We start from the raw sequence: 14,293 nt of genomic DNA, 5'->3' as shown, positions 1-14,293 counted from the left end.
AGCCTCGTTGTCCCAGGAATTATAAATACAAGCTCTGCACTGAGCTTAAACGGAGTGCTGTTGTTTTTGTGAAGCTGAAGAGATTATTTGTAAACTAATTATTTTATGATTCTTTCTGATGGTCTATCAGATAGTTATTTCTTACTGAACATAGAATGCCCAGCTAAATGATGTGCCTCCATTTGCAGAGAGGAGTGTTTATTTTATTTTTTTTATTGCTGTATTTAAAGTTGCGGAGTTGAATATCGATATGCCGTTAATTAGCGGTGGGGATTTTGTTACAAATGTGTTGATAGTTTTAGAAGAAAGAGTTTACCTGGCTGCTGTTAGTTACAATTGTATGGATGAACTGAGTACACCAAGAATTTTCAGACACCTTCGCCATACATGCCTTTGAAGTCTGTACATTGGTGATTTGTATTTTTTATTCTTTGATAAGATTTGTGAACGTTCTCAGGCAAATAATCCTCCCTGCCCCCACCTTCCGAATAAATATATTAATCAATTCTGGGCCTCTGATATGGGCTATAGGTAGTGTGAGTGAAGGTTCTGGCTATCTGGGGAGAGGCCCAATTTATGTCTTTAGTCCAACTAAATTATTTATACTGCTCCTTTTTTGCTCTCAAAACTGTCCTGGTTTATATGACACATTACACATTCACCCTAGTCATAGGGCTTCTATGCAAATCTAAGACAACACTTTTGCTTTGCGGCAAATTTAAAGGGAATTACCGATAAACACATCCCCTCCCCCCACCATCACCACCCTTTAGAAAACCGTCAACAGAATTTTTGAAGGGAACATTTCCTAAGTGTCTTGGCTAAGCCCTTTCTCTAATCAGTTATAGGCAAAGTCAGAATTTGTGGTGCTAGCTAGAACTTTCCTCAATGAGAAGTTCTCTTGACGGTCCCTGTACACTTATAAAACAGCCTGGAGAAGCAGTCTAAAATATTAGTGCTCTCAGTCACAAGGGATCTTGGCAAGAAAGAGTGCACACAACTTCATCACCGTGCTGCAAAAATAAATTAATGTGCCTCCTGCCTGTGGGTGTGCAGCATTCTATGTAGGTACACTTGCTGCAGCATTACCATCCTTAAAAATGTTTTTTTTTTTCAGATATGTATTCTGTCTAGAGATGAAGCAAAATGTCAGTATCCCTGCCTGTGAAATGGAAAATGAGGGCTTGGAGGTTACTGCAAAGGGAGCTGGCGCTCATTATGTATACAAAGCAGGACAATGTCCCTCACATGTGTCGCCATATAAAACCTTTGACTAAACGGCAATGCCGAGAAGGGGCTTGCGGGTGTCCCTGTGTCGTGGGGCAGGGAAGGGGCAGGGGTGTTGGGAGCTGTGTTTTGAAATCCAGCTTGAAGAGGATAAGTGATTTAATTAACGTGCAGATGAGGACTCTCTTGAATTCTCCGGGAATCTTGTACTTCTTAGTGCCATAAGGTGCTGTAGCTGTATGGTTATAACAATTGAATGCTCTGTATTGTCTTGAAATCTAAATATGTGACATGAAACCCACTTCCTCTCTGAAATTTCTCTTCTTCCACTAATGTACTTTAAGCATGCTGGCAGATGCCTATGTGCTCTTTGTGCAAAACCTATTAAACTAATATCATTGTCCTTTTAACTAGCTTGTGTTAAAGCAGAAATCATAGAACATAATTACAAATGTAATTGGTGAGCATTCGATTCAGCTTTCCCATTTTGCCTTGTTGGCACTTTTTCATAATTCTGTTTCCATGCAATTCAAAAGAAAAAAAAGTGCATCCTGAAACCTTAAATTGTCTCTGCCAAAACAATGCCAGTAATTAAAAGAAAAATCGAGATGAAGCATTTCGAAGAAATAGACGTGAAAGAACCTATTGCCCTATAAACCATCAAGCCAGAGTGTGACTTTGGGTGACAGTGAGCATTTTTAAACACCCCCATTTATCTGTAGATAAACCCTATGCTGGAACATGCCATGTCCCTTTTCCACATGCATTCACACGGTGCACCAGCATCACTGGGTAAAAAGAGATTATTGTATTATCAGAGGCTTTGAAAATTAAGTTGTTTTTTGGGGTACAGGCTGTAAAAATTTCACTTAGATGGACTTCTTTTCATCTCTCCTTCAGTTCCTTTAACTGGGTTGGCACTTAGCTAAGAGTACAGACAAGGACCTTTCATATTGCCCCTATGTCCTTATGACTGCAAATTAATGCTCAGGCACTTGAATAGCTTCACTTTCCAATGTACCTTTTATTATTATTATTATTATTATTATTATTACTATTATTATTATTATTATTATTATCGTTATTTATGAAGACTTGTTACTATGACTCTGAATTTTTGATTGTAGCTAAATTACATTGACTGTCTGAAAAGACCTAACTGAAAGAAAACACAGCCCGGGAGACCGCGGCTGTGCTCCAAACGAAGGCCAGTGTGTAAATTGGGTACACGGCATTGAGGGTTTCGTTTTTGTTCCTTCTAGTGTGCTCAGAGATAAAACGGTTTGGTGAAAAGTGACAATTGCGTGGCATGCCCCAGCGTTAACAGTTAGCAGCCCCAAAGGCTCTAATCCCAAAGTAAATTTCTGGGAGACATTCATATGTGAAGTGGAAAATACATTTTTTGGCAACTTGATGATCCACGATAAGGAATTGATATTCTAGTTTGTGTGACTTAAGGATTTCTCAGACACAAACTTTAGTCTTCAAGAAAGCAGCGTAGGTTTCCTTGCTGTCTTTGCCAGGTCAGTGTTTACTTTCGATTAATGCGAAGAGCTTGGGAAATGAGTCAGCCCCCTCCCTCCAGGAAATGACATGGAAACACTAGTGGTGTTATCCAACACCCAGCATTTGGGAGGAGGTGGCAAAAGTGGGGGAGGCAAGGCTGCCACTTTTGAGGTCTGCAGTTGAACTTCAGGCATTATTGACGAGATGAAGATTTATAACTGCAGAGAGAGCGAAGGCTTTCAGTGGGGCGTTATTGTTGTGTTGTTAGCTTCTGGGGTGACGTTTAAAAACTGCTCAGCCTACTCGGAGAAGGCTTCTACATGTGAACTAGAATAGAGAAATTAAAGTTTAAAACTCCCCATTTTTTCCCATTCACAAATTTCCACAATGATAAAAACATAGTATTACACTGTTTACGTGATAAGGTGTCAGGCATTTCTTGGCAGTTCAGTTTTATGGTTCTCTTTGTTTCAGTTTGCTCTTGCCTTCTTTCTTCCCTCTCTTCCTCATTTCTTTCTCTTTGTTCCTTCTTTCTCTTCCTTCCCTTTTCCTTTCTTCCCTCCCTCCCTCCCTCTCTCCTTCCTCCCTTCCTCCTTCCTTCCTTTCCTCCCTCCCTCCCTATTTCCATCCCTCCCTCCCTCCCTCTCTCCTTCCTTCCTTCCTTCCTTCCCTCCCTCTCTCCCTCCCTCCCTCCCTCCATCCCTCTTTGCTTCTTTTCCTCCCTCCCTCCCTCCCTTCCTTCCCTCTCTCCCTCCCTGCCTCCCTCCCTCCTTCTGTCCTTCCTTCCTTCCTTCCCTCCATCCCTCCCTTCATTCCCTCCCTTCCTTCCTTCCTTCCTTCCTTCCTTCCTTCCTTCCTTCCTTCTCTCCCTCCCTCCCTCCCTCCCTCTCTCTGTCTCTCTCCTTCTCTTAATAATGAATACTTAAGTCCACCTATTAGTTCACTTTAATAAGCATTTACTTTCAGATTTCTAGATAAGGTTCAATCAAGACCCTGATAATACTTGTTTGAGAATCCATCAACCAATGTTTAGAAATGATTAATAGTAGAGGATTCCTGTTTGTACTAAAGCCGGGAGCTAAATCCTTGTCACTAAATGCAGGGTCATTCACAGGCTAACCCAGCACGACTCCCCGCTGTACTAGAATGTCAGACGCTTCAAAATGGTACCTGTAGAGACAAGCCTCTTCTTTGAACCTCAGATTTGGTTTTATCCATCTATCAGAGCGTCAGAACTGCTGGCTTAGTTATTTACATTTGTTTTATGTTCAGCTGTCTGCTTGATTTATACTAATGTGATGTGTTCCCTTTCTCTCTTCAGCTTAATAACTGGTTTATATTTTGTTTTGATTTTTCAGTCCCGTCTTTTACCTTCACACCAACAGGTACATATTTGCACTTAGCCTCCTCCTCTCCTTTGTTGGTTTGGCATGTGTTGTACTATTGTGTTTCTGTTTTTATTTCATTTTCTGCAGTTAGTTGGGGGAAAGGACTTAAAATGGAATACGGTCCTTCATTTACTCATGTCAGGCATGCATTTGAAGTAGAAATGATTGGTGTTGCCTTTCATCCGTTTAATACAGTTATTTATTCATGATTCCACATCGCATCCTAGCCTTGTTTGCACGTGTTTCATTAGATAGACACTCTGTTTCTACCCTCAGCATGATTTAACATGCTAATGATCTTATTGATTATTTCATACTTGGCAGTGCATTTTTTTTACCCTTAACTTAAGCCTTTATGTTTTCCAACAAAAATTTCTCTCCCTTGCAATTCTCTGTCCACAGAATCAACATTTTTAAAGGGAGTCAAAATACCCAGCACATGTGAAAGATAAAACTTTTTATTTTCCTGAAGTCAGAATCCTAATATTTTGTTCTATTCAATTTCTTTCAAAGTGGGTCCTCTTCTTTCACATCACCTTTTAGTAAAAGATGTACCTGTAGTCTTGCCTCCTCGGTTTTAATCCATTTAAAGTAATCACTGGAAGCAGTTATCTCTCCTTAACACACTCCCCGTTTGGAGTTCTTCTAAGTAGCAGAATTTGGCAGCTTTTAGAAACATGTTTCTTCTTAGAAAATGTGTCTGTATTTACAGAAAAGCTAATCTTCTTAACCTCTTGCCTAACTGTGTGCAAATCTGTATTTGTTATTGCTAAATTTTTATACCCATAATTCATTAGGCTGAGAATGCTTCCAAGAGCATTAAAATATAGTTTCACTATATGTACACATGTCTGATGAAAATGTAATGGGAAGGGGTTCTACAAGCCACAAGAAAAAATAGGTCGTATTAATTAACTGCCACAACTTGACATATATCTTTGTGTGTAGAGAGAGAGAAGGTTTATTTGAACATTTATCTTTGTCTTTCTGGTACTTCTTCTGGGAAAATAGCCTAGTCATTTTTTCCCCCAAATTTAAGATTCCAAATATATATTTATATGTTTATATATATATACATATATATATTTATATGTTTATATATATATACATATATATATTTATATGTTTATATATATACACATATATATACGTATATATATAATGTATACATATATATGTATATATACATATGTATATATATGTATATATGTATATATACGTATATATATATAATCATGAAATCATACGATCTAATAATTTAAAGTAGAAAACTATGGGAATGGGGATGTAGCAATGCATAATAGTTATATTTAATAAGAGTGCACTGAAGTTTGCTTTTACTTAGTTCTTAACTTTATTGGCACATTAAGAAAATAAGAGTAACATATTTAATGTTATACAATCTTAAAAAATACTAGTTGAATCAGAAATCTACGTTCTGTGATGGTTTTTGTAATGCTTCTAAGTAGAAAGGGAGAAAATATTCCATTTTAAGAAAGATGCTCATGGATGTGATAGCTTTTGATATTTAAACATAAACCTGTCTATTAATTGTTTCTTTCTCTCTCTCTTTTTTTTTTTTTTTTTTTTTTTGTAATATTCTAGTAACTTATCAGAGAGGCGGTGAAGCTGTAAGCAGTGGAGGGAGGTAACTATCCTGCTTGTTTTGTAGATCCTAAGGGAAATTCCAGGTATCTCATCTTGGCTCCCTCAATGACATCACTTTCTTTGCATAAAAGGTTGAAGTTGAGGATGAAATTTGTTCAAATCTTTTAGAAATACGCCATTCCGCTGTGCTTGTGGAACCGAGCTGGTTTGTATACAAAAGCAGTGGATTGGAGCTGTTGCATCTCAGTGAATGGACACCAGAGGGCGCACGTTAACCGGGAAAGACAAACTTGCTGATTTAGCGAATGATTAAAAGGAGTTAAAGTAATTAAGCAATGGCATTTATGAAGATTAAGAAATATAGCTAGTTAACAGACACTATCAAAGAGAAAGTGTTCATTTGAAAACCTGCTGAACACAGCATTTGCTCATAAGTTGTTGTAGGTTAGGTTTGTTTGTTGTTGTTGTGAATTCAACATAGTTCAGCTCTCGTGTTGCAGGAAAATATGTTGAGATAAAAGAAGAAATCTGGGTAGCTTGTTAATACAGAGATTTTTTCCCTCTAATTAAAATGAACCTCAATCCTATATTTATGATTTTTTGTAATTATTATTCAGTGAACTTTAATATATTCACAGAGAAATCAGAAATTGATGTGACAGGCAGCTTAAAAGAGCTGAAAAAAGGTATATGTATGTGAGCCACGCTTCTGCATTTTCTATAATAAGATGATTTTTTTCCCCAAACCAGCAACATCTAGCTTAAAGTGTAAGAACAAAAATCTTCCAACCAAAACCATTTTATAATTCAAATTGAATGAACTTACTGGGTGTTCGGCTTTGCACAGTTGGATGTTGTGGATGGAATTGGAAAAGACAAAAACGAGTAAAATACTCCAAGAAGCATACCATCTGATGAAAAAATTACTGAATTTAGTATATGACAAAGAATGATTTTTAAAAAAACGTTGATCACCTTTAACCAGTGCTGCACAAATTTGGGTATCGAGGGCTAACCTTTTCTTCCCAGGTACCCGTGCTAGCTTGCTGTTTTCATTCCTGTGAAACAAAGCCAGTCCCTGAAAGACTGAAAGCTAGGAGGTCTTCATAAGGAAGAAATTCACTTGATGCAGGAATTAAACCAGAGCCTGGTTTTGCATCCAGGAGAGTTCCATCTAAATTGTAGCCCAGATAGTCATGAAACAGCCGCTGGGCATCACAACATTCTCTCGTGGATAAATCTGGACGGCCTGATTATAGAACCAGCTCTCTACATGTGTATGTTCATGACTGTAGACTTTCGCTTTTATCTTAACCATAGCATATAAAGTGTGCTGCGCTAGCTTCTGTACATGGGCACATGTACAGACTGTCTCTCACTCTCTCTCTCTCTGTCACACACATACACACACACACACACACACACACACACACACACACGCCCACACGTAAAATATTGCTGGTTGTTGTTCTAAATGGATTTACAACCTAGATAGAGCAAGTTATCAAACAGGAACTAATGGAAGGAATCCATAGTTACAAATAGCAAGTTTCTATGGCAGGACTGAAAAATTACAAGCTATCAACTGAAAATTAACAAACTGAACTGACTGTCCATTTGGAAAGCTTGCTATATTACCATACAGAAGTAACCTTTTAAATTTAAAAATAGGATAACAGTGAAACTTCTGTATTTCAGATGCCAAATATTTTAAAAGCAAAATAGCAAATGAAATGACAAAAGATGCTGGAATATTACAGAGGCAACAGATAAATAAAGATCTTAGAATCCGTGCTCAAAATGATAGCTACAGACACAATTTTAAATGTATTTATTCATCGAACGTATTTATTGAATGTCTACCATGTGACAGGCACCGTTCTAGTTGCTTGGGATGCATCAGCGAGCAAGTCAATAAAAATTCCTGTTCTTATGAACTTTACATTAAGTATGGGAGATAGAAGATAAATAATAAAGATTAAAAAAGTGGACTACAGTATCAGCAGTTGGTAAGGGCTTTGGAACAAATAGATAGAGCAGAAGAGGAATCAGAGGTACTTTAGGAAGAAGTCTCATTTCCTAGCCAGAGTATGTATGTGGAGGGGGAGGGGGAGTTGCAGTGGGTGCACATGTATATCTGTGTTCTACGATTCCGTGTGGAAAGAGAAGGGGCAGCGATCCAAACTCCTGCACTGTCTCCTCTCACGTCCATACCTCAAACACTGGTTTCCCTCAGGCATCTCAGAGTCTGTGACCCTGCTCTGACCCTCCCACCTCATTCGGTTCATGATACATAAGTTAAAATTTATTTTTTGATGTTTATTTATTTACTTTTGAGAGAGAGAGAGAGAGCACGAGAGGGGGAAGGGCAGAGAGACGGAGAGAGAGAATCCCAAGCAGGCTCCACATTGTCAGCTCAGAGCCCGATGTGAGACTGGAACTCATGAACTGAGATATCATGACCTGAGCCAAAATTAAGAGTCCAACGCTTAACCCACTGAGCCACCCAGATGCCCCACCCAAATCACAATGTCAGGTCGTCCTTTCTTCTGCATCCATCATTGCCTTTGTTGAGCCCACTTTTTACCCCCTTCACTATCGCAACGCTGTTTCACATCCAACACTTGTTCTCCCCTGCCTAATCTGTCTCAAAAGCTCCCAGCAGCCCTACCTTCATCTATGTTCATCAGCACTACTTCCTGTTTATTCCTTTGCCCATTGAAGCCAAAATGATATTTGGAAATGCATATTGATCATGTCTCTAAGTTGTTCCAGAGCCTGCTTTTAATAGAACCCACCATGTTTAAAATATCAAGTCCAAATTCAGCATAGCATGTGAAGCCAGCAACCTCTAGTTTTTGCAGGTCTGTTTCCCATGTCTAAGTGCCACACCCTACAATCCAGTGTCAGCCCACCTGCCACTCGCCCCTGTTAGATTCTCTTACATATCTTCATTTCATCAGCCTGGAATGTGTCGCCCTCCCATGTCTGTTTCCTGAGCTTCACCTGCTGTGTTCTCCATGAACTTTTGTGCTGTGCAGATACCACAGTTAAGCACCTAACATAAGGTAATGCAGTGATCTTTTGTTTATATCAGGGTTCCGCAGATTAGGGCTCCTGGGTCAAGTCCAGTCGGCCACCTGTTTTGTAAATAAAGTTCTATAGGAATACGGCCAGACTTATTTGTTAATGTACTGTCCAGGGCTGCTTTCCCACCACAACGGCAGAGCTGAGTCATTGCAACGGAAATTATAATAAAGGAGAAGGTTAACCCCGAAAATCTTTTCTAGTTCACAAAATTGTGAATTGAGCTCTTCCCAGAAAAGGGAAAAAGAGGGTTGTGGTAAGCAGAGACGGCTGGCTTCCCAACTTAAAAAGGGCGAAAGGCTTGTGATATGATCCAGGAGAGGACCATAGAACTATTAAGTAGCTGTTCTAATTCATTTGTTTTCCCTACCTCAAAAATTCCAGTCACCTCTTCCAAAAACCCTACTTAAAATCCCAACCACAGCATAAACATGGGAACACCCAAGAAATCCTGAAGAAATGAGTAAGAAAATCAAGCCAAACAGGTAGAGAATGCCAATAAACCATTTCCTTGCGGTGGGAGGTGACAAAGAAGCAGAGCTCAGGCCTTGCTTCTCTCTAAAATACTGGCCACTCTTCAACCTATCCCTTGCTCCTTCCAGCACTTCAGAACTCTGGCAGACTATTAAAAGAAAGAGGAGACAGTCCACAGACACTCGTGTACTGTGAGGCCCCCGTACCATTTTCTCCAGCCCTGGCACCCTCTGGTATTTTATTTTGTGGTTTAGGATCTTAAATAGGTTGCTGTGTTTTGTTTTGTTTGAGTGAAGTGATTGGAGTATCTGGCGTAAGAGGAGCAGAGGAAATGAAAACTGTTGCTACATAATTATTTAAATGCAACGTCCTCTTTTTCTTTGTGACACAAATTCATCCCCTTCACATAAACTGGAAGATAAGTTTGGGTTTTATGAGCCCTACTGTCTTCCCTTCCCTGATAATATTGTCTTTTGAAAGACAAGGAAGAAATAAACAAAACTCAAATTATTAGTGTGAAAATACAACATCTAATAGTATGAGGTAAAAATATGTATTGTAGACACATTTTAATTACTGTAACCAGAACTGAGTTTTGCTTCTGCTTAATTTCTTATTGTTGGGCAGCTACATCTGCCTCATATATACTGGATCATCTTAAATGCAGAAAAATAGCCTATGAGATCTGTAGTTTAACAAGACCCTAACACCCTTACCATAGTAGTGGCATATGACCTTGACTTTTTCAGACCCCACTGAAATATACACACGGCATTTTAAGATTCATTATGGGTCAATAATCTATGCTTCACCTTCTTCCCCAAATAATTAGTATTCTAAATACAAGTTAAACCAAAGCCAGAAGGTGAATTGCTAATCCTACTTCCTGTTGGAAGTCACCCATACATATGGAAAGTTCTTTCAGTTTATGATGATATAAAAACGTTCACTTTAAAAGTACTTTCCTGAGGAATCATAAATATTGTCTACTCCTTTTGAAACATAGAAGTCGGCTGAAAAATTTCCACTTGACCCATACACTAGACCCATAATATCTCTACAGTGTCAAATACGGAAATTTATTTTTAATAACTTCTATAGTGACAAGGTTTAAGTTCAAGAGAAAATAAAATAAGGAAAGTTAAAGATGACTAGATGCAGAATTTCTATACCCAACAACTATTTCAAAGGCTCCAGATATCTTTGATACAGCTTGCATTTAAATGTTTTTAATTTCCACAGCTCAGCAAAATTTCTCTTCAAAGCGTTTTTATCAACAATGTTACTAGTATGTTTACTCAATTTTAACAGCGGTTATTTTGAATTTCAAGACTGCAGACATTTACCCCACTCAGTCTTTTATGTGAATGTTTAAGGACTTTGGGAAATTTCAGCATGCCCCACTATGTATGTTTATAGTATCTGGGATTTGAGTGTGGATTCTAGAGCCAGAGTACTTGGGTTTGATCCCAGCCCTGTCACCCACTCAATTCCCAAAGCCATACACAAGTTCCTTAACCTGTGTCTGAGGAGTTTCCTCATCTGTAAAATTTGGATAATAGTAGTAACTACTAGGTAGTTCTAAGAATTAAATGAGTTGATATGTGTGAAGAACTCAGAACAAGATGTCACTCATTGTAAACAAAGAGCAAATATTCGTTTTTATGACAGATACATATACCCATATGCACACATACATGTGTATACAGACATATAAATGATAAATCCATGTTCTTCATTTGGAGTGAATTATTCTTCAAATACCCATCACGTACGTAGTAAGTTTCCTCAGTTCCTGTGTGTCATGGAACCATGGAGGGTGAAGTGTCAGGTTCTTGCTTCGCAGGTAAATGAGATGCATGGTGATGTCATTTCAACAAAGAAAACGAAACCCTGAAGAAAATGTCTGCAGCATCTCACTGCCAGTCCAATTATGGCGGATCTGACCCCACACCAGGCACCATCACTTCTTTTGCTGAGTTATCAGTCAGAGTCAATGTTGGAAAAGGACATCAGGAATGCCACTCTTTTTTTTTTTAAGTTTATTTATTTTTATGTGGGGAGAAGGGGGGCAGAGGAACTGAAGTGGGTTCTGTGCTGACAGCAAAAGCCCGATGCGAGGCTCAAATTCATGAACCCCGAGATCGTGACGTGAGCCGAAGTCGGACGTGTAACCAACTGAGCCAATCAGGCGCCCCTGGAAGGGCATTCTTCAACTCTACGTCTCTGATGCTAGTGGTACAGGGCTCCTATTAATAACCATTGTTGTGCTTGGTTTTCCCAATGCACAGTGAAAGAGCATTAACATCTGTTGTGCCAAAAAAGACATGAACACTATTTCTTCTAATGGACATTTTTTGTTTTACCAGATTTAATTCAGTAGCGTTCCTTTGTTTATGTAGGAATTTATGGCGTTTTACATTGTCACCATCAGAAACTCTTGACAGGCTTACAGAACTGTGCACTGAAACATTGAGGAGGCTCTCTGCAAAATGTCACAGAGCCTCCAACTCTGTTCCTGAAACATGGTTTTGAAGAAAACTATGCAAATGTGCTTCTTGTGAAGGATCCGTTGTCTAAGTAAAGGCGCTTGTTCTGTTTTTTAATGAAGTCGTAAGAAGAATCATGATTTTTTAATGGGTCAAGAAAAGGAAGAAATGCAAGCTGCCTCACCTATAATATTCTTTAAGCAGCTAAAACACTAAAAGATATATGTATCTGTATTTTTAGCTTCCATGTTTGATTTCTAGTCACTGTGAATAAAGGAGAGCATTGCAAAGGGTACAGTATCTTAAGTCTGAGGCCCAACTGAGCCAGTTTACAAAGTTACAGCCATGTTAACTGAGGGACACCCCAGGACATTACATCACATTATAGTTATCTTGTCTGTAACATAAAAGGAACGACTATATCATTCAGCCTAGTTGACCAAGTTATTTGTGAGGCTAATGAGATGGAGACTTTTTTGGAAGTTTGAATAGGAAATGATATTTGCTATTTGTAAAACATGTGCTTATATATGTATATATTCTTCCTTCAGGCCAGGACTTCTGAACATCGGTGAACCTGCCACACAGCCATGGCTGGCCGACACATGGCCTAATACTGGCAACAGTCACAATGACTGCTCCATCACTTGCTGCACTGCAGCCAATGGTAACAGTGATAGCAACCTGACCACCTACAGTCGCCCAGGTTAGAGATGCAGAGACCGCTCGAGATGTATAAGCACCAGAACTGGCCACAAGAAGATAGATTTCTTCCCCTCTTCCTACATTGGAAAGGAAAAATTGATCCACATTTTTATAAAATGTTGACTATTACCTAGCAGATTACCCTGGCTGTATATTGTCTTCATCCCTCTATCTCCACACTTCACCGTCCACCAGGGTTTCCCAGAAAGCCTGGGAGAATGGAGAATATAAACCCTAGAGTAGATAGCAAATGAGGAAAAATTAAATTGTATGAAGCATTCATCTTTATGAGGATGTATGTAGTTACAATTACAGTTATTTAATTATTTTCAAGATTTGGGGAATAAAACAGGTCAAAATGTTTATAAATGTATAGTTAAAGTGAACCAAATTCTTTTTTTTTTAATGTTTATTTATTTTTTGAGAGACACAGAGAAAAGGCATGAGCAGGGGAGGAGCAGAAGGAGAGATAGACACAGAATCTGAAGCAGGCTCCAGGCTCTGAGTTGTCAGCCCAGACCCCAACACAGGGCTTGAACCCATAAACTGTGAGATCATGACCTGAGCCGAAGTTGGGTGCTTAACTGACTGAGCCACCCAGGCGCCCATAGAGTGAACTAAAGTCGTTAATAGCAGTAACAAAAATAATAGCAACTGTACAACAGTAATAAAGAATTTTAAATGAAATTTAACTGAAATTCCAAATCAGATTTTTATCATATAGATGTAAATGCTGAAGATATGAGAAATACATATCTTTTGGAGGTGTGAATGCATAAATTTATACTGTGTGTTTTTGGTTCAGAAATAGGCGAGTAAATTCACAAAGGTTTCATGCTAAAACATGACTTTAAATTATAGATATAGAATATGAAATATCTGAAGGAATAAATGGAAAATTACGGAGTTCTTACCAAAAAAAAAAAATGAAAACCTTCAAAATTCACAATATGGGAAATACTAATATAATTATAAAGAATCAAAACATAGGAGTATAGAAGTAAAATAACCCATGGGACTAAGAAAAAGGGATATAGAAGATGGCATGTAAGTGAAGATGTCATGTACCATAAAAAAACAAATCGTAGAGCAGTCTGTATGTTTAACCTTAGAACAAGTCCACAGTCTCCATTGGATATGGCTATGGACGTGACATATCCATGTGACCATGTCCCTGTTCTCCAAGGGCCCATATTCTAGTTGTACAGATAGGTGCTCACATGATTGCAAATAAAAGAAAGACTGTTCTCAGCCCTTTAGGAGACAAAAGATGACAAAACTCATTTAAATTAATATGTAGAGCTGTGTTGACCAGTATGGTAGCCTCTAGTTACAGTTGGCTATTTAAATTTATGCAATTTAAAATTCAGTTCCTCATTTGCACCAGCCACGTTTCAAGTATTCAGTAGGCACATGCGTGTAGTGGTTCCCATATTGAACAATGCAGAATAGAACATGTCCATCATTTCATTGAATTCTATGGAATCACACTCATTTAGAAAGATTGGTGAAGAGAAATGAAATTGGCAAAACTGTATGGATTTTAATAATATTTCTTAACCACTGTTCAATAAAACTTTATACCTAAAAATTAGATTTAGAATTACTAAGGGCCAGGTGAGTCAAATATTCTTGTTCCTGGATCATTTATTGTTAAAATGAAGAGTAGTTGAGTTGAGTATTATAGAGAAGTTGCACATTTTTATTAAGATTATATCCACATTTACATCTTTAGTAGCAGCCTTGATAATTTATCCTCAAGTTATCCAGCCGAAAACCAATCTTTAAGGTGATTGTTAATCTTTAAGG

The 14,293-nt window shown here is 38.3% G+C and overlaps 1 protein-coding gene across 9 annotated transcripts in view; it reads left to right on the top strand.

The window, feature by feature from the left end:
- The window catches only part of ROBO1 (roundabout guidance receptor 1), a 1,145,602-nt gene that overhangs the window by 1,091,070 nt on the left and 40,239 nt on the right, over positions 1 to 14,293 (top strand). For 6 of the 9 annotated variants that reach the window (XM_043593873.1, XM_043593878.1, XM_043593879.1 and 3 more), the window contains 3 exons: positions 4,092 to 4,118; positions 5,727 to 5,769; positions 12,331 to 12,485. In XM_043593873.1, coding sequence (XP_043449808.1) covers positions 4,092 to 4,118; positions 5,727 to 5,769; positions 12,331 to 12,485 — 225 coding nt within the window. The remainder of the gene's footprint in view (positions 1 to 4,091; positions 4,119 to 5,726; positions 5,770 to 12,330; positions 12,486 to 14,293) is intronic. The other 3 variants (XM_043593874.1, XM_043593880.1, XM_043593877.1) reach the window with 1 other exon arrangement.

Source organism: Prionailurus bengalensis, chromosome C2 (assembly GCF_016509475.1).
Source record: "Prionailurus bengalensis isolate Pbe53 chromosome C2, Fcat_Pben_1.1_paternal_pri, whole genome shotgun sequence".
In the NCBI taxonomy this organism is placed as follows: domain Eukaryota; kingdom Metazoa; phylum Chordata; class Mammalia; order Carnivora; family Felidae; genus Prionailurus; species Prionailurus bengalensis.
Note: the sequence above shows the minus strand (reverse complement) of the source record. Positions and strands in the feature narration are given on the sequence as shown.